Genomic DNA, 20,930 nt, shown 5'->3' on the forward strand with positions numbered 1-20,930 from the left:
CGTTGCTGAAATTACGTCTGCGGAATCGTGGACTATTGGCCGCTGTGCTACCATTGTGGCGAAGCTGGGCATGCCTGGCATCACTGCCCGTACAAAAAGATGGGTCTTCGCGGGTTCCCCTTTGGTGTTTCCTGTCCGCTGCCCGGAGAGCGGCCATGAGAGATTGCTGATTATTTTTCTCACCCAGACTCAGTACAGCGCCGCCGATCACCTTTGCCCCGCCGCTTAGATTCACTGGAGCCGCGGAACTAGTCTCGAAGTCCCCGTAGAAAGAACTAGATGCCGCAGGCTCTGGAGATATGGCTACCCGACAACTAAATCTGAAAGACCCTCCAACGACGCAAGCCATTTGGCCGAACAACACAGTGACGACGACGATTACCGAGCCGCACAAACTCACGGCAAGCCGACAACCCGACTAACTCCTTTGTAGCATAACTCCCTATGATGAAGCTCCCCTTCGACGCACCACAGCCTAGAGCGGACATCTCACCATGGCCGCAACGACACGCCAGTGCCAGTCGATACATAGCTTTTATTAGATGGCATCGTCGTAACCACTTTGGTCGATACAGAGGGCGACTATTCTATATTCATTGGATCATTTCCTACTGCATTCAAAAAGGTGCGACAGCTTGGGATGGCCCACGGATACGTACCACTGCATGATTGCACCCGGAGTAACGTGCACAGCGTGAGTCACGGTGCAAAGGCGAACCTTTCTGGCAACGTTTGTTGTCCGAACTGATTGCTCACAAGACGTTATACTAGGTATGAATTTCCTGGCAAAAAACGGCGCCATCATCAACCTGCAATCCCAGTCCGTTCATTTTTCGGCACAGAATTCCCTCGAAGCTAACTGGGTTCTGCCGGCGCCGCTCCAGATTCTCGACGAGCACAGGGCTGCACCTGTCGGTGACTGTCGGTGCGCACAACATCCGGGAAGCAGAAGATGTCGAAAGTAAACCACCTTTGCTTCTAGACCACGGTGTTGCTTTTGAACGGGCTGTTGTCTCTCTTGAAAGGGCAAAGTCGACTGCTCATCAATTTCAGCAATGAACATGGGTATCTTAATAAGAAACGAACAGCCACTTGTACTGCTGCCATCGCTGAAACTAGGTGTGCGCAAAATTTGACTCGTGTTCCCGCATCGAATAAGAGGAACTCGCCGACATGAGATATTGCATAACCCGGAAGAAGAAGAAACACCTCCTAATGAACCTCCTCAATCGCTACAGAACCGCATTTGCGTCGCTGCAGCTTGTCAGGCGGACACATTTTTTCAAACATCGTATTGTTACTGACGACAAAGTACAAATAATACGACAGACACTCTATCGTATTTCACATAAGAAACGTGCCGCAGTTACCACCCAAGTTAAGGCAATGCTTTATCACGATATTAATCGACCATCTAAGTACACCCCCGCCCCCCCCCCCCCCGGGTAGAACCCGTCGCCCTTGCAAAGAAGAAAGACTGAAAACTACAGTTTTGTGTTGACTACTGACGATTAAAGAATGTTGCTTAAAGGGATGTTTACCCACTGACTAGAATCGACGACGCTTTAAATCACCTATGCAAAACCAAGTATCTCTCCACTATGCATCTAAAATCTGGTGTCCGATCCAACGACGGTTCCATTCGAGAACCGGTCTCTTTCGCCGCTCCTGATTGGCTGCCTGTCGTCATGTCCGGCGTGACGCACAACTTCCGGAGGTATATGGCTCCACATGTTTCGTCTACGTCACGGGGCGTGGCCACCGCTCCGAAAGGAACCGTTTTGCCGGCCGGCGCAAGAACCTCGGCGAGTCGGTTCGCTTCCAGAGAGAACCGGTCTGGCGCTCGCTGTTTGTAAACATGGCACCGTATATATACATCTTCGTGGCGTACTCGAGCGGCCGCTCGCGCACTGCGCTTCAGTCAGGCCGTGGAATTTTCGCTGCGCTTTGCGGCCTTAGTCTACACACGCGCAAAACAAACGACAAAAAAAAAACGAGACGACGCCTTTTACATGTCTGAGGAGGGTTTGCGGCAACAATCCAGGCTGACGAATTAACGCACTAGGGCAGACTGTGTTTTTTATTTATTGCTGGGATTTAACGGACCTGAAATACATCGCAGAAGTTGATGCAGCTAGCCCAGAACCGGGTTAATTGGAGAAATATGAGAGAGGCCTTCGCCCTACAGTGGATATAGTCAAGCTGACGATAATGATGGCATCGCCGAAGCAAATTAACCCGCCAAATCCTACGACTATGGCTAAGACTGTGTGCCGACCGTGAAGAGAAGTGGCGACGAAGAGGTAGGCCGGCCTACCGTCAGAAGCGAAGGTTCTCTACGTGCTTCGATCGCTACTTCGCGATTGGGGGCTCTCGGTCTACAGCAGTGGGACCATTTGAATCTCGCAGCGGAAGGGACAAATAATTCGCTTCCGTAAGCTTGCGGACTGGGTATTTTTCCCCTTCTATAGGAGCGGATAGGGAGCAGATGGTGGCCGACTGGACCGATTGCTGTCGGATTCCCATTGTCACCAGCTGCTTCCTACATTGACAGCTATTCATGGAAAGTTCGCACACACGACGCTTGAGCGGCCGCTAAAACTGAGGACCAGAATCGGCACAGACAGGCGGTTGCGCCAGTGCAGTGTCCATATCAACAGCTCGCTCGTACCCGCGACGGTACCAGCAACTCTCTGTCATAGAGCTGGCGTGATTCGGTCTGCATCACACAGCTTCACTACGGGCGTTGTACACATCGTTCTTGGGATATTTTTTATGATGTGCGACAGACAGAAGTTATAAAAAAATTAGCTGTGGTTTAGCTTGTGCGTGGTTAAACCTAGAGTTACGTGATAACAATCTGCATGGCTACGCTTAGGTTCTGCTTGAAAGTTTAGGTTCTTCTTCCTTTTATGTCCTGATCAAGGCTACTGTTGTGTGGCAGCCTGCAGCAATATTGTATTTTCGATGCCTACTGATCATGTCGCAGGGGGCTGAGGCCACGTCAGGCGACCGAGCCTTTAGCCTGAGCCTCCTTTTAGGCAAATGTCTAAGAAAGAAAGAAAGAAAGAAAGAAAGAAAGAAAGAAAGAAAGAAAGAAAGAAAGAAAGAAAGAAAGAAAGAAAGAAAGAAAGAAAGAAAGAAAGAAAGAAAGAAAGAAAGAAAGAAAGAAAGAAAGAAAGAAAGAAAGAAAGAAAGAAAGAAAGAAAGGACATGCTTTTGCATAAAGTACTCTATTCAATAGTTTCAGCTTGATTTACGTAATAGGGGAATCACTTCACGCATGAACACCCCTTGCCTCTCGTCGTTGACCATTCTCATTCGGGTGTAGAAGAATTCCAGTGGTAGGACATCGTCTCTACGTCGAACTATGGGGCACACCGCCGTCACAACGTTCAAACGAACCTAGCATCTCATTGTTGTCGCTCAACTCTATCAACTACCGAGTTATCTGTCGTCTTCTTCTATTCCTTTTTCTTTTCTTGGGTGTTTCAACGTAAGATCGAACAAAGGATGGTCGGTCGACCTTTTATATTTATTTCAAAGTTTTATATATTGTTTCCTGATGACTGGAAAGAACTCTCCAATTGGTTTTGCTGTCAAAAATTGTTTCGCGGCACCGGGAATTAATAATGACGAAAAGGTGAAGTGCTGCGCTTATCTTCCTTGCTCTTTTGACCAACTTTGGTTATGAGTTACACAAAATATGTTATTAGTAGGAAGCTTAATCTGACTAAATATAAGCATGTCTCTATTTGTATTCAGTTAATTTTCGCTTGACTGCGTCGTGTAGATGTTTTTAACAAATTCTCAAAGTCAGCCCAGAAAACAAAAATTGCAGGCCTTTATTTAAAAAAAAAAGGCTTATGGCAGAGCAACAATACTTGCACACTATGTTCTCAGCATACTTATCTATCAAGCAGCAAAAGCTTATATTTATATAACGTTTCTATAGAGAGATACGATCGCGCTGAATTCAACAAAACGGCGAACAATGAAAACTTCTGATTTCAAATTTCGTCCATCTATTTTCCACTACATCACATTCCAAAATCATTAAAAACTTGTTGCATAAGTTTGTTTCACTAGTAATTACGACCACTTCAATAAGGCCCTTGCGCAAGGCATAGGCACCACTCAGATCTGGATTCTACGGCATTTGTGAATCTCCCACGATTTTTAATTTTTGGCATAATTTTTTAACAGAGAGAATTGTATTTACAAAAGAGGATTAAGAATATATGCATTGATAGACAGCCAAGAAGTCAGGCAATGAGGGCCTAGCGTTCGATGCACTTTTCTTCCACAAACGAGCGCTCGTTGTTCTCTACAGGTAACAATATTGCATCTATTCATTTTTTGTCTCGACGTTGCAAGTTAAGTGTGACAGACACAGCAGTGAATGATTGGAAACCATTTTGTACGCGTAGAAGTCCTGCTGCGCTGTGGCATCGGACAGCACATATACGTTTTTTCCAGTTACCTTCACCATAAAGCGGATTACACAGAAAGACGATAAAGCTCAATGAGCAAGCAAAGTTTTCCAAAAACGTTTTAGTGACATGGAAAAATTGTGAACGGCATGGAGAACTGCCACGTTAAAACAGTGTTTCTGGGCTGCACTCGTTTATTCGAATGATTCGGCATCGCACATGCTTCCTCATACGGTCTTGGGGCTGTACTTCTACAGCAGTCGCACGAAAAGCTCCTACCTGTGGCATATGCATCACGCTCCCTTACGGATACAGAACAAATATATGCCCAAATCGAAAAGGAGGCACTGGCAATCACATGGGCTTGCGAACATTTCCGCAAATACTTGCTGGGATCAACCTTTCACGTGAAAACAGACCACAAGCCGTTAATACCGCTGCTGACGACTAAACGACTTGACGAGCTGAGTCCTCGCCCTCAACGTTTCAGGATGCGCCTTTTGGAGTACCGACTACACTATGTCCCACACTCCCGGCAAAAAGCTGTACACAGCCGACCTGTCCCGGAAGCCATCTGGGAAGCCAGCAGACAAAGAAAGAACTCTCGAGAGTGCAGTGCGCGACTTTGAAGAATTAGCACTTGAACAGCTCCCTGCTTCAAACCAAATGCTAGAATCAGGGCGAGCATCCAGTCAGACGAAACACTTTCCAGGGTGGCTACCTTCTGCACTACATCATGGCCAACTCTGCATAGGCTGTCACCTGATTTGAAAAGGTGCGTCGAGGTGGCTAGTGAGATTTCGCTCGTTGATGGTCTGCTATTCAAAGGCGACAGAATAATCATTCCGCCAGACATCAGAGTAGAGGTTCTGGAAAAACTCCATGCAGGCCACTTGGGCACAACGAGGTGCCGATCGAGGGCAAGAGAATGCATATGGTGGCCAGGCATAGGCAAGCACATTGAAGACTACGTCGAAAAGTGTCCAACTTGCAGAGAGCACAGAAAGCCGGAAACAGAACCCCTGCTTCTAACCCCATTGCCAGCACACCCTTGGGACACAGTCGGCATGGATCTCTTCACGCTGGAGGGGAAAGAGTATGTTGTAGTAGTAAACTACTACTCCCGATTCTTCGAGCTAGAACAGCTGCCGAGGACAGCTATAAAAAACATAGCCCTAGTCTTGGAGCCAATGTTTGCACGGTACGGTGTTCCACGGACGATACGCACAGACAACGGGCCGCAGTTCACTTCCACAGAGTTCAAAGAACTAGTGCATAACTGGGGAGCCTCACACACAACCTCAAGCCCTTACTACCCGCAGAGCAACGGTATGGCTGAGAGGGCTGTGCAGACAGCAAAGCAGCTTTTGAGGAAGTCTTCAACATACACGAAGCGCTGCTTGCCTACAGGGCCACACCCAGCGTGGAAGGGTTTTCACCAGGAGAACTCTTAATGGGTCGTCGTCTGAATACACAGTACCAACCACTTCGAAGCTGCTAGCCCCGAAGTGGGACGACAGCGAATTCAGACAAAATAATGAAGCCTACAGAGCTCGTGCAAAACGATCATACGACACCCGGCACAACGTACGGAGCCGAGGGCGCTTACCACCAGGCACAGCGGTGCGCATTCTCGCTGGAGCTGCATCACACGGCGTGGTAACACAGCCAACATCAGAACCAAGGTCCTACGTTGTACAAACCGACAGAGGACAAGCAAGACGTACAGCAAGACACCTGCAACCGTTGCAGGACACGAGTACCACAAGAAGTGGACGTGTTTGTAAGCGACCTGAATGCCTGGACCAGTGAGATCAAACCTTTCAAGAAAAGGGGGGTGTTGTGGGTGCCACTGACGACAGCGTCCCAAGCGGCAAGCTAACCAGGCGGACCGCCGGGAGACCCCGGCATGTGCGGCCGCGCCAAGCAGAGCGAAAACAGGCGCCATTACCTGATCTATAAATAAACAGTTTTGCTTGTTATACCGGCTACGTCCACCACAGACACAAATAATGACTAGTGATACTGTTACGGGCGGAGAACGATGAAGAGGACGTGGCGCGCTCATTTGGGGAAGGAGAAGAAAACTCCGTCGAATGCCAGGCCTTCATTTCCTGGCTCCTTGGCTGTCTCTCAGTGTGTATGTCTTTAATCCTCCTTTGTAAACACATTTCGCTCTGTTACAATATTATGCCAAAATTTAAAAATCATCGGCGATTCCCAAATCCCGTAGAATCTTCAGATCTGCGTGGTGCCTATGCCTTGTACAAGGGCCTTATTGAAATGGCAGTAATTACTAGTGCAACAAACATATGCAACATGTTTTTACTGCTTTTGAAAGCTGATGTAGGGGAGAATAGATGGACAAAGTTTAAAAATATCATTAAGGGGGTTTTCTTTAATTGTACTGAGAATTTCTCATTTTTCGCCGTTTTCTTGAAATTAGCGCGATCGTATCTCGCTATTGAAACGTTATATTAGTATACGCTCATGCCATTTGATAGATAACAGTGCTGAGAACATAGTGTGGAATTATTTTTGCTCTGTCATAAGCTGTTTTTGAAATAAAGGCCTGCAAAATCAGAGTAGATAAAAATTCGTTTCCTTGTTCGATTTTGGGAATACTTATAAAAACATCTACACTACTCAGGAAAGCGACAACTATCTGAATGCAAATAAAAACATGCATATATTTAGCCGAAGATTTTTCACCTGCCTAACAATATTATATTTTTTGTAATTATAACATAAATTGGACGAAACAGCAAAGACGATAAGCGCAGCACTCCACCTCTTCGTCCTTATTAATTCCCAGTGACTGGAAAAACAGAAACAGACCCAGATATCTCCTCTAATGTGATGGCACATACCCACACAGGGCCGATCCCCCTGTGTGGGTATGTGCCATCAAATTAGAGGAGAACAACAACAACAACAACGACTGGGAAAAAAAACTTTGGCAGCAAGACCAATTAGAGATCTCTTCTTTCCAGTCATCAGGCAACAATATATAAAATTTTGAAAACATTGACAAGGTCGACCGACCATCCTTTGTTCGATCTTACGTGGAAACACCCTCTTCTTTTTTTTCCTTCTTTTTCTTCCCTTTCTTCTTTTTTTTCTTCTGACGGACAGGCACGGGAAGGCACCGCGAAATGGCGAGACTGTTGCCAGTGTAGCTCTCACTACGAAATTTCACTGCGCGCGTGAAAGCAGACGGCGCCGCTGCGCTTGCGACTCCATCTAACGGCGGAAAAGGTACTCATGAGCCAAGAATATTGCTCGACAGTTGTTAACAGTAAGTTTCCAACAATAGTTGTGTCTGTTGTTCACTAGTTCGCATTACTGTGTTTTATTAGATTTATTTCGTGTTTAACACTCCCTTGGTAGACGTATGTGGTCCCAGAAAAAGCCACATGCTCGTGGCGGACATGCCTGCGATTTGATGCAATCGCTGATTGACCGCTGCCTTTCCCGTCCTCCCCGCGAGGTGGCGCCCATTGTTTTTTTTTTTTTATGTCAAATTGACGTACGTCAACCTGAAAGAGAATGTTTCCCGAAAGAAACCTCCGTTGGATACGGCCCCTGGGCACTGGCAAAGCGAGGTCAACAAGAGGGACCGCGAGAAAACTGCATTTATCCCTCAAGGAGGGTTGGACGAACGAGTTTCCGTGACCTTTGCTCCACTCCAGAAACCTTTTAAAAGGCTTATGGGCAACATCCTCGTGGACCTGAAATGGTAGACTTCTCTTGTATACCTGTACGATGCGATCGTCTTCGCCCCAAGTTTTGGAGAGCACGTTCGTCGCTTCGAGGAGGTACTGCAAGCTATAAAATCTTCCAGCCTCATTTTAAAAGCCTACAATTGTCGTTTCGCTTACCAGGCATTGAGGTTCTTTAGCCATGTCGTCAACAAGGAAGAGGTCTTTCCCGATACCGAGAAAAACGTTGCCATCGCCAATTTCCCGCCCCCACGAGACCAGAAGAATACCACCGCTCCCTCGGCTTATGTGCATACTACCACCAAACTTCTCTAAAATCCCTACACCCCTTACTTATCTCACCAAGGCAGATGTACCGTTCCAATGGAAAACGCAGCAGCAGGTATTTCAGTCACCACCCGTTCGGGCGCATTTTAAGTCAAATGCCTTTATTGGCTCATACTGACGTCGACATTGGATTGGATTGGTAAAACGTTTATTCGGGGCCTGCAGTAGAACGCGCGCTAGCGCGCGCGCGCTCCGGACGGGGCCTACGTCGTCCTCTGGGCACCGGCCGCGCGGCCTGGGTCCCCGCTCGCCGTGGCCGGCTCGCTGGTTCCCTGCCGGGCCAGCGCCTTGATGACCTGCTGGACAGCCCAGAGTTGCTCCTCATGATTGTCGCTCCCTGCGGCTGCTTCCAGTCGCGGCGGGATCCTCCCAGACTTAGCTTCTTCCTGGTACTGGATACAATTCCACAGTATGTGTGCGAAGCCGGCAGTCTCCGTTCGGCAGACTGCATTTGTCTGTCGGGTGCGTCTCGGAATACATTCTATGCATCAGCAACGGACTGGGGAGTGAGCCCGTCTGTAGCTGTCTGAATAAAACGGCTTGCTCTCGACTGAGCCCCGAGCAAGGGGGTGGAAGAGTTCTGCGAGCTAGGCGGAACACCTTGGTTATTTCGTTGTAGTCCGTCATTCGGTCTTTGGTGCTGAACCACAGCGGCCAGTCGACCGAGGCACGGTCCGTTAGCGGGCGCGCCTCGGCGTGTGCCGTCTCGTTGTGGTTGGAGTTGCGGTCTGACGCCTCGCCCGCGTGCGCCGGGAACCACTTGATTCTCACTTGTCTGCTGCCATCGTCGTTTTTGGTTGCCTGCAGTATGCGCAGAGCTTCTTTCGCTATCCTGCCTTTGGCGTAATTTCTCACCGCCTGCCTCGAGTCGCATAGCACTGTGTGGCAGTCGCGGTCGGCGATGGCCAGGGCGATGGCCACCTCCTCCGCTTGCTCTGCCTTGGTGCATCTCGTGCTGGCGGTCGTGCGAACGGTGCCGGTCGCGTCGACGACGACCGTCGTGAACCCGTGTATCTTGGCATACTCAGCCGCGTCAACGTAGCGTGCGTGTGTGTCGGCCGCGTGCTGGTCTATCAGCGCCTTGGCTCTCGCTGCTCACCTCCCTTTGTTATACTCCGGGTGCATGTTCTTCGGTACCGAGTCCACTCTGATGTTGCGCCTGATCTCATCGGGGACGGAGAGCTGCGTCTGCTCCCTGCCTTGATATCCAATTCCCAGGTTGTCCAGGATTTTCCGGCCGGCCTTGGTCGTAGACAGTCTTTCGAGCTGTGCGGCACGTTGGGCTTCCGCTATCTCCTCCAGCGTGTTGTGCACCCCTAGCTGCAGGAGGCGTTTGGTGCTCGTTGTTTCGAACAGTCCCAGTGCCGTCTTGTAGGCTCTGCGGATGAGTATATCTATCTTGTTTCTCTCGCTCTTGTTCCACTTGTGGTAGGCCGCCACGTACGCTACGTGACATATGACGAACGAGTGGATCAGTCTGATCAGGCTCTCTTCCCTCATTCCACTTTTCTTGTTCGTGACTCGTTTGAGTAGTCTCGTGGCGTTCGCCGCTTTCGCAATGAGCCGGGTGACGGTCTCGCCGTTTCTGCCGTGCGTCTCGATCGTCATCCCCAACACTCTGATCTTGTTGACTCTTGGGATCGCGTTTCCCTCTCTGGTCTTGACTTTGATTGCCTCGTCTGACATCGCACAGCACACCTGCGCCTTGCTTTTCGCCTCAATCGAAAAGCTGCTGCCGAGGCCGGCTGTCACGAAATCGGCGCACATATTCATCAGGCCGGTACGGCGCGAGGCCCGCGCGGCGTCGCGTGGAGAGCATGGAGAGGAAAGCCCCCTTCCCCACGCGGGAGAGCGCGTAGCTTTGTACGCGTTGCCGTCACCCGCTTTCCCATTGCCCGGGGAGGACGGTGGTTCATCGGACTGGAATCAGCCAGAAAATTCCAGCATCTTCTATGGGACCTAGCCAATGACGACGCGCGGCTCGACGGGAGGAGAAGTGGGAGCTATAACCAGCGAAGCTATGTGTGTGTGCGCGCTAGCTTTGGCGCATGTTAACAAACAGACGCGGCGCGCCCTATTTAAAGCGACCGCGCCGCTTGTTGAGTCAGTCAGTCAGTACGTCAAGTGTTTTGCGACGTGCTCGCCTGTGTTTCGGCTAGACTCCCGGGGATCACCCATTGCTGGCAAGCCCACGGACTTTCAAGGGAGCGGCGCTCGTCTCGTATGGCGGCCACATCGTGACTCTTGAGGCGTCGGACTGCAACAGTGCCCGGTGAACAATTTGGTGTTTGTTTATGTAACTCTCTCGTGTTTGAACTGTTGTAAAGCATGTGTTATTGAATCATTCTGTAGTTGCATGCCTAGCGTTTGTATTCTGTGAACCTCTCGTCTGTGTATTGCAAGCGATCTTGTGTATTCCTTTGTACCGTCTCTTGCTGTGCATAAATTGTGTTTCGTTTGTTACTTCTGACTCCGATCCTTACTCTGGTTTTAACCGGCGACCGCTGGGCACCAAACGACCACCCCCTTCTGTCACTACAAGGTAGTTGAATTCCGGCTGAGCTTGCCACGCAAGTCGAGGGCATCTCCTTTGCGACCGGAACAGCTACTCCCACTCACTCAAAGGGTGTCTGGGAGTGTGCGCACCGTTAAGGGCGCATCGTTAATAATAATCCCCCCTAATTATTAACGGGTGACACCGGGATTCGATCCCGCATCCTTGGGAACAGTAGTCAAGCGCCGTAATCACTGCGCCACCCCGGCGGGGCATAAATAAAAAAAAAATTAGAAATTAGAGCGTCTCTCAGAATTCTCTTAAAAGGAGAATGGCGAAAACCTGCTTTTCCTATCCTATAATTTGCCACCCGTCGTTAGCCTCTTGTCAGCATTCGTTGCAGTGCTTGATATAATCATAATTGGTTTACAGGAAAGTAAAGGCGCAGTATCTATCGAACTTTCTCCTGCAAATGTGAGTTTAGACAGGTGCACCATCACGCCTGTTGCGTGGCGTTCATCAAGCGCGCGTTCAAGTCTGGTATTGCAGATGGCAGGGAGCATCCCGCCTCGGCTAATCAGAACGCCGCAAGAGCGGGACACACTTTGTCCACGACAGCATCAGCCATTAAAGGCTTTCGACTTAATAAACCTTGTCAAATCCACGGAAGACTCGAACCTCCATCTCTTGGACCCCCACAGTTGGGCCATCCCTTGCGACCAGCGCTTCACCACTGCACTACGCCCCGGATTGTGAAACGCTCTTCATAATTCCCCTCGTCTGCAGTGAGAATGATAGCTGGATTACGCGAGTGACAGATACTGCGCCTTTTTTTTTGCAGTAGACGAATTATATGAACGCCGGTGAACTTTAATGCGTTCAATTAAATGCTGGTTTTGTTCGACAAGAGGCGCGCGATGTACCGTCACGACAGGTCCTGTCACAAGGCGATTAATGCATATACGAAGTTGACCCCACTGGGCGTCCAATCCAGGCGTCCTTGCGCCCTTTCATTTGCCGTTTCTTCGAACGCCGCACCACACAGCAAACAGAATCAGACCCAGATGTCTAGTAAGCGTTAGTACAGCAGGCATCAGCGGTGTTTGAAATTAGTTTACAGGATAGAAAAGGCGCAGTATATGTCACAAGTCTCCGCGGACACATGTACCATGCCGTAAAGGAAGGAGGAATCTGAAACAGTAGTCACTTTCTTTACTCGAAGCATCATTCACCGCCACATTCGCAACAAATGCGTAGCAGAATTCGGCACTGAGACTTTCGCCTGTCACCGCTTCAGTCGCCAAAGTATCTCGTAATATTTGATGAAAACGCTGATACAGAGGAACACACCGATGCAATTTCTGGAGGACAAAACATTAGGCGACTGGGTTTCGATACAATTCAGACATGGTCAACAGCGCGAAAAAACACGGACTCGCAGGTTAGAAGTGAGGCAACACGGCACTGACTAGCGAGTAGTTAGGTTTGGGCGCTATCCTAGTTCAGGTCCAGAAGGGTCAACAACATGCACTAGCCTACGCAAGTTATTCCTTGTCGAAGACCGAGGGAAACAATTCTACCACTGAAAGAGTGCCTTGCCATCGTGTGGGCAGTTATGAAGTTCAGGCCATATCAAAACTGTAGACCATTCGACGTAGTGAAGGATCATCACGCACTTTGCTGGTTAGCCAATAGAAACGTTCCTTCAGGGCGCCTTGTACGATGGAGTCTGTGCCTGCAAGAATATGACATCACAGTGACCTACAAATCCGGCCGCAAACACTTGGAAGCAGATTGTCTTTCTCGTGGTCGTGTGGTGCCTGCCCCGACCGACGCAGAAAACATCTTCGTCAACCCGTAAGCTGTACAGACCTCGGTGCACAACAACTCACTAACCCCGATCTTCAAGCCATAATTGATTAATTCCCCGCCGTGGTCGCGCAGTGGTTAAGGCGGTCGACTGCTGTGTCCAAGTATGCGGGATCGAATCCCGGCCTAGGCGGCCACTTTTCGATAGAGGCGAAATACTGGACGTCTGCGTACTGCGCAATGCCAGTGCACGTTAAAGAGCCCCAGGCGGTCAAATTTCCGAAGCCCTCGACTACGGTGTCTGTCATAGCCTGAGTTGCTTTGGAACCTAAACCCCAGAAAACAACACAACCACAATTGGCTAATTCCAAGTGCTAGTGGCAGAGTTCCTGCAGCCTACTGGCATGCTTTATCCTCTCTCCGCATGCGTGACGACGTCTTCCAAGAATTTTGCACCCAACAGCTGACATTACTTGCTCGTTTCCACGAACATGTCTTACGAAACTTTACATGTCAGCAATGGCCCGACGCACCAGCTTCTGGCCACCTTGGAACCACTAGAAGGCAAGCCCGCATTCGAGAATAATGCTACTGGCCACGCCTAAGACATGACGTTGCGAAATAAGTTCGCTTTTGCCTTGACTGTCAGCCCCAAAAGATTCCTTCTGTCGAACCAGTTGGCTTCCTAAAGCCCATAGAGCCCCCTTCCGAGCCGTTTCAAGAATTCGGGATGGATTTGCCAGGACCATTCCCTACCTCAATCTCTGGACAAAGGTGAATTATTGTCGCCGCCGACTACCTGACATGCTACGTGGAACAAGCGGTTCTTCCAAGTGGAACAGCTATGAAGTAGCAAAATTCTTTGTACTGCAAATCATCCTTCGCAACAGTGCTCCCCGCTTTGTGATTACGGACAGAGGTGCTGCCTTCTTTGCCGAGCTCATGAAGCATATTCTTGATCTCAGTCACACGTCACCTCAGGCTACTTCCTACCATCCATAAACGAACAGACTAACCGAACGTTTAAACCGAATACTTGCAAAATACTTTTATTGTACGTGGACGTCCAGCCCAAACGTGGAATGAAGTCCTGCCACATGTAACGTTCGCGTATAATACAGCTATCCAAAAAACGACCAATATGACGCCGTTTAGCTTTGTTTGGTCGCAAAGTAACCACAAGACTCGACGTCATGCTGCCCAATGTCGACGACCACTCCAATGGCGACGTTGAGTACATTTTAAAACGTGCCGAAAAAGCCCACCAATACGCTAAACTGCGCTTTAGTGACCAGCAGGTGCAGGATGCGCGACACTACAACCTGCGACATCGGGAGGTTGAATATCAGATGGACGACCTAGTCTGGGTTTGGTCTCCAATCCGACGACGGGAATTACATCGAAAGCCTGCAGAATATTTAATTTCTTAAAGCGTAATTTCAACAAAGCGCAGACAAATGTCAAGCAGCTCCTGTATTTCACTTACATAAGGCCAATTCTTGAATATGCATGCCCTGTATGGGATCTCCAGTTTATTTACTTATCTGACATGGTCGAACGCATCCAAAATATTGCTGCCAGGTTTGTGTCGAACAATTATAACTTTTCATCTAGTGTCACGACTATTAAACATCATCTTGGTTGGGAATTTTTAGCTCACCGCAGAAAACATTTCAGATTGCAGATCATGTATCGCATTTATTTTGGAAAGCTCAGCATTGATAAAGACCTGTACCTGCTTCAACCTCTCTTTTTATCTAGACGACTTGATCATCGGTGAAAGATCCGAGAAATAAAATGCCGGACAGTTGTATATAAAACCACGTTCTTTCCACCGACGCTCAATGAGTTGAACCGACTGCCAGCTGGCATCACTGAGTGCTGCACGGAAAATTTATTTCGGGCCTTTTGATCAGATGTGTGATGTGGCGCCCAGTTCTCTTGCGTGTGTTTTCTTCATCACTTTGTTTTTGAGTGTTTTCATCACTTTATTCGTCGCGCAGTTGCATATTTCTCATGCTGCATTATCACTTGTGTCGTGTTGTTTTCTTCATTTTTATGTATTTTTATTGTACTGCTGGCGTTTCTAGCAATGTTATTTGTCATCTCCCCCCCTGCAATATTGTCTTTGGGCACTGCAGGACTCTGTAATAAATAAATAAATTTAGCGAAAAGCTCTTGCTTCACTGTTTCGGTCCTTACCGAGTTCTGTGCTTAGTTGGCGCCCTTAACTATGAAGTTACCTGTACCTTTAGCCTGTGCGGTAAAAAGTCTTGTAAGTATTTGTATATGTACCCATGACGAAAATGACGAAAGTCTGCATGACAGAGAAGTGTTTTTGATTGCATTTTAAAAATGTCTCAATGTAATGCTGCCGAAACTGTATGCGGAGGGAAGGCCTCGTCAGGCTAGCAGCCTTTAGCCTTCCCTTTGCTTTTTCCTGTATAAGAAGGAAACCACATAAACTGTCAAATAAACTGTCAAGTCGTTCCTTACGAGGCTGCACTATCAAGCCGGGTCGCACGACCAGAAATGGTCCACGTGGTTCACCTCAAACCGTAATTCACGAAGACACCCTCCCCCCTTCCTGTGAGTCTGTGATTTTCTGCGAGCATCAGGTCGGTGCTTGCTCACTGAGGGAGCTATTGACGCCAGTATGAAGATAAGCTAAAAACGACAATGTGCCTAACCTCGCACATCGCCGACACCGGCGATGTGCGACAACGCCAAAACTGGCTCTCTAAGTTTCCCGGGTATGCGGCTGTTTACACGACTTTTCGCTAAGGGAGAATAAAGCCGCATGGCTCATACGTGGCCTCCAGAAAGATTTATCTAGATATGGGTTCGTGGCGCGGTCCGCAATTAAAATTATCTTCCGGCTATACCCTAGCCCAAGCTTTTGCGTTGCGCAACAGTTGTGACTTGCACTACTTTCAGAGAGAAAAGGAAATAATTTACAGATGTAGATGAAATTCGCACAGAATTTGAGCCTTATCTTTAGTTTTCTACAGCATTCTACATAATTATGTTATCATCTCTGTATAATAAATCCGATGGCTGCAAGCAACGCCTGATCAAAGATGTTGAGCAGACGCTGCACCGGAGTGCTAAAGCGGCCGCTGTGCGTCGCCTGGCAGTTTCCAGGTGACGTAGTAGCGCACTAGCGGGTTGTCGGGTTGTGCGGTGTCACGGACCTACATTTAAATGGCTGAGCTGACAAGCGCTTCTAAGTCAGACTTCGGCTTTCAGGTGAAAGGGTGATATTGAAATTCAAGCCATCAATACCCTTGGATCCAGAGCCATACACGCAGGCACACATATACGTCTTGGCTTAAGACGGGCTTGATAACAATGATTTTACTCTCCTAAATAATATGACATGTTAGAACTGTATATCAAAGAGTATGTGCGAAATATAAAAATTGAAAAAATGTTCTTAAGGAGAGGCGCAGGCGGGATTCGTTAACGCTGCCACATCGGACGCTTAAAGGAGGTGATTGGTTTTAATACCAGTTTTGTTGCTTGAAGAACCCCACTACTTGTTGAGTATAGCTTCTGACTTTTATGGAACTAGGGGTACCTGACAGGCGGCCAGTGTGGAGCATCTGCAAAGTATTTCACAGCGATAACATTTTCTTACTCTGTCGTTGTACCAGGGCTTCTCTGCCAGCATGGTGAAGAACGTGAGGGTGCCTTGGGACACGCCCAAGTAAAGCAGGTCCTTGCGTTGGGTCTTCTTCAGGATGTAGTCAATCTCAGCGGGAACGTCGAAAACAGCATGCTCGTGGAAGCTATGGCGCATAAGGAAGCGAGAGAGCAGACAGCTTTGCAGAAAGCAACGGAATTGTTCTCATGAAAACTTATAGCAAGCAGACAAATCCCAGACGTTCCCAAAAAGTGTCCCTGCGCACTAATATTTTCAGATAGCTCTTGAATATATTAGGAAATTTGGTGCTTACGAAAAATTCCAGAACTTCTTAGACTTGACATCCAAAGTCTTGTGCTTCTTTCCGTAGGTGTTTCCACGAACGTTTCCAAGCCACACGTCATAGCCGTTGTCCGCCAGTACGTAACCTATCGGGTTGCGCCAAAAAGCAATGCAGAAGAGTTTTTGATTACGATTTCACGTGCAACAATATCTCAACCACTGAGGGCTCAAAACTACTCAAGACAAACGCTTTGGAGACACTGCCACAAATACAAATTGCCCAAAATTTCATCGTTACCAACTTCTTCCCAATTCCAACCAGCAGAAAACGCTCTCAATATGAGATCGGACAAAATGGTGTGAGAGTGAGGAACTGTGGCGCGTAATTGTCTGTGGTAAAGTAGACGTACTACCACCCGCAGTTTTAAATAAATACCCATCATGATTTTACAGGCCCGAAAGCCGAGGAATGTTCGCTGTTAGGCCCAAGGCGGTGTTACAATTGTTCGATGCAGCTTAAGCCATCAGTAAATATCTGCACAAATTCATTTTCACACACGTTATGCTTCCGCGATAAGGCAATGACCAGGAGGTTTAAATTTTAGGAGAGTAGCAGTTTCGTTCCGTTGCTGAGACTTAACGGCCACAAACCGCATCAGGCAGGGGATGGAAGAAGGCAATAACTCGGGGCGGCACATACAACTGAAAAACATTCAAAATATATAATAATTTTATCGATATAATAACACAGAATGAGGGCGTTGTGTTGTTGTGTCGACGGAGTATGGCCCTTCGCTCACGTCGCCCGCTTCGTGATCGAGAGCTGCCTGCTCCATTGGCGGTAGCGATGAAACCAAGTGAGCGTCAGAGAGATGAACAAAAGGCGTCTTTATATAAGCTATTCATCATCATCATCATCATCATCATCAGCCTGACTATACCCACTGCAGGGCGAAGGCCTCTTCCATATTTCTCCAGTTAACCCGGTTCTGTGCTAGCTGCATCCACTTGACCCCTGCGAACTTCTTAACCTCATCCGCCCAGCTAACTCTCTGCCGCCCCCTGCTACGCTTTCCGACTAACCAAGAGAGTTCTACTTAAGTTGAGGACAACCCAGAGGGCTATGGAACGAAAAATGGTAGGGGTAACATTAAGAGATAGGAAGCGTGCAGAGTGGGTCAGGGAAATAACTCAAGTTACCGACATTCTAGTGGAAATCGAGAATAGGAAATGGGCATGGGCAGGAAATGTAGTGCGAAGAGAGGATAACCGATGGTCGCTGAGGGTAACAAACTGGATACAAGCTATTATTTGCAGCAAATCGTCACGGGGGCGAGGAGTACAAGCTAGACGCAACTGTAGTTGCACAGCGACGGTCGGGGAGACTACGACGCGTTCCCTTCTTGCGAGCGACACTGTACTCAACGAACGGTTGTGAATGTCTCGGTCACCAGAGGCAGTGTGCTCGCTTATTGGCCTGAAAAGTGGTTGGCACTCAAGCTGTCCAATCCGGAGGCAGCACTTGACGGCTACCTAAGAGGGCCAATCAGAGAGCTCGCTGATTGCTGGCTTCAAAGGCGCGAAGGCGACAACCCAGGCGCCAGTGGACCGGCGCCGGTTTGTCCGGAATTCTGCGAGCGTGTTTCAGCTAGTCGCTCGCCGATGCTTCCTCGATAAAACATGGTGCTCGTCTAGTTTTTTATTCATACTTGGTAAGAAAAACAGTGCAAAAAAGACAACCACAGGAGAGGACGCAGCGTTCTTTTGTGTCGTGTTCATTCCTGCGGTTGTCTTTTTTGCGCTGCTGTCTTACCAAGAAAACGTCCTTCCAATGCGCCATTTTCTTGGGGAGCAGCAACGAGGCCCGTAAAGGGGGGTGTTAGCAGGCAAAGCTTCACATCCGGATGAGTGGAATCCGGGCGTCTTGGCAGGCACAACGGGCTCGCCGAAGATGTTATTTTGTATTTTTAAATATGTCTTCATCCTATGTTGCTATTGGCTGTAGGCTGTCGTGTGCGATCTATCTATACCGCTCAATATGTTTTAGAGCGGATGCTCGACTCCATGCGGTCTGGTATGAAACTCCCGATTTGTCCGAGTGTCGGTAAATGACGTTGAGCTATTCACAAGGACCACCTAGTCTTCTTCTCCTCAAAAATATTTTCTTCACAAGGACTCACTTTGCCTTCTTAAGCCTCTGAGCGGGAATCAGGCTGCCTTCACGATTTCGTAATTTGTAATGGCAATTTAGCTAGAGCCGAGTGTGGTGCTCACGGTATAACAAATTATGGTGGACGTTCAAGCTTTGCCTTAACCAGTCGACGTGATAGCGTCTTTAACACCACATCTTCATTGCGCGAATAGTCGAAGGCTACACTGTCTTGCTCGACGTCTTACAACCAGCTCAAGCTGATCGACAGAGCGCGGAAGATTGCAAAGACCGCTAAATCCCGGTACAGAGGGCCCGAGTCACGTCTGAAGAATTACTGGCCACAATAAAGTTTTTCACTCCCTCACTCGGCAATTGAGAAGCTGGCACAGAGTTTGGCAAATTTAGGGCGCCTATAAGGGGAGTTGTAGAAAACGCGGTGCGCTGTCCGTAGAGAGGAGTGGCGCTCCGCGCGTGAATACCGCTATGAGAGAACGCACCACTGCGGGGGGCACCGTTAGTGTTTCGGAGTAAAGGGCGGAAAGAAGCTGGTCAGAGCGTGGTTTGTCACTGCGTATATTTTCGTAGTTTGCTGCTGCTGCTCTTTTACGATTGCAGCATGCTTCGAAGATGCCCTCAAAGTGAAAGAAAAAATCTACAGTATGGTTCTTCGTTCCCGGGTGGTATTCTGGATATATATCATGTTCGGATAAAGTGACCTTTTTCCGTGTGCCCACTTGCCGAGATCAGTTCGCATAGTGGATGCGCCTAATTCCAACCCTGCATGACAGTTCAGCTGCTTGCGAACTGCACATTGACGGAAGGCACGCAGTTTCTGCGCACGTTACTGCTTTTAATACAGGTAGTGTAACACGAAAAAAGGCCTAAAGCTGAAGCAGCGCTTCTAATGGCTTGTTGCATATAGGTTTTCTCTGGATTTAAGTTTTGAGGGAAGCCGTCTTGCAAAGCGCAGATTTCTGTCGTCTTGAATTATCTGTCAGCGGGTATATCCAATGATAAGCGCATTTTGAAATAGAATGAGTTCGTGAGGACTGCGCGAAGCTCCGGTACTCACAGAGGGCGCTAGTTTTGAACACACAACCCTTTGAATTGTGCTCCGTCAAGGACGACCTGCACGGGGCATGAAGCATATTCTCAGAAAGAAGGAATTATGATAAGTGTGGAAGATTCAGCGTAGAACAAGAGAAAAAAGATGGTTACACAGTATTAAAGAGCATTGAAAACGATGGTGAGGTGGCCGTGGTGTTGTGTTTATCATCGTTCTATGTGTTAACGCGGTAAACCACATTGAAAAAAAAAATTAAGGGGGAGCCTCATTTCGCAAGCCGAGCCAACTTTTCGACAAGGGGCCTAGTCCTCTTCTGCGAGAACACAAGTACTCTTATCGAAACGATGCCTCAACTTGCGAGCAGAGGCTCCCCATCAACCCTTATTCAGGGCTCTTTCATAATAACTGTGGAGGAAACACAAGGTCAGAGCACTCGGTCGTGTGACTGTATGGATGACAAGCTTAATTTTGTCCACGTAGTTTGAAGGAGGCCCAGCGCGGACAGTGAATTTCCTGGGAACAAGTAGTCGAAATGACTCTGAAAGCTCTCGCTACGTGTGTAGTGGTCTAATTGGTACTGCTTTGGCCGACAAATTATTGGACTGCTTTCGAACTTGATAACGCCTACCGCTAAAAACGGACGTATGATTAAACTTCTCGGGTAATCCTGGCAATAACTATTCCGTTCATCTCGAAGGAAAAGAAAATATTCAGCACGAAACCGCATCATAAAGGCATTCTGCCCTAGCAACGCACCACAAAAATTAATTAGCATTAAAAAGCAGAAAGCTCGCGTTAGATTCGCAAAGATGCCCAAAACTGCTTTTAGGTTTCCCCATGATCGAAAACCGCACGACAAATGTAGAGTAATACATTTCGCCATATCTACAGGCTTGTGATATCTGCTAGACCTTCAATCATTCAATAAAACGCACTTCCACTGCAGTCTTTTCCCTTCGTGACCAAGCAGATGCGCCGCGCGCTGGCGGTGACCCTGAC

General features: G+C 48.3%; 1 protein-coding gene across 1 annotated transcript in view; it reads right to left on the reverse strand.

Moving 5' to 3' along the window:
* LOC146201091 (lipase member J-like) overlaps window positions 1-20,930 on the reverse strand; it is a 137,032-nt gene that overhangs the window by 31,708 nt on the left and 84,394 nt on the right. Inside the window, exons 3-4 of the mRNA XM_084592997.1 lie at window positions 16,745-16,859; window positions 16,426-16,576 (exon numbers count right to left, since the gene is read on the reverse strand). Of these exons, the coding sequence (XP_084449123.1) occupies window positions 16,426-16,576; window positions 16,745-16,859 (266 nt within the window). The remainder of the gene's footprint in view (window positions 1-16,425; window positions 16,577-16,744; window positions 16,860-20,930) is intronic.

This window comes from Amblyomma maculatum, chromosome 2, assembly GCF_055883805.1.
Source record: "Amblyomma maculatum isolate TAMU_Amacu chromosome 2, ASM5588380v1, whole genome shotgun sequence".
NCBI lineage: Eukaryota > Metazoa > Arthropoda > Arachnida > Ixodida > Ixodidae > Amblyomma > Amblyomma maculatum.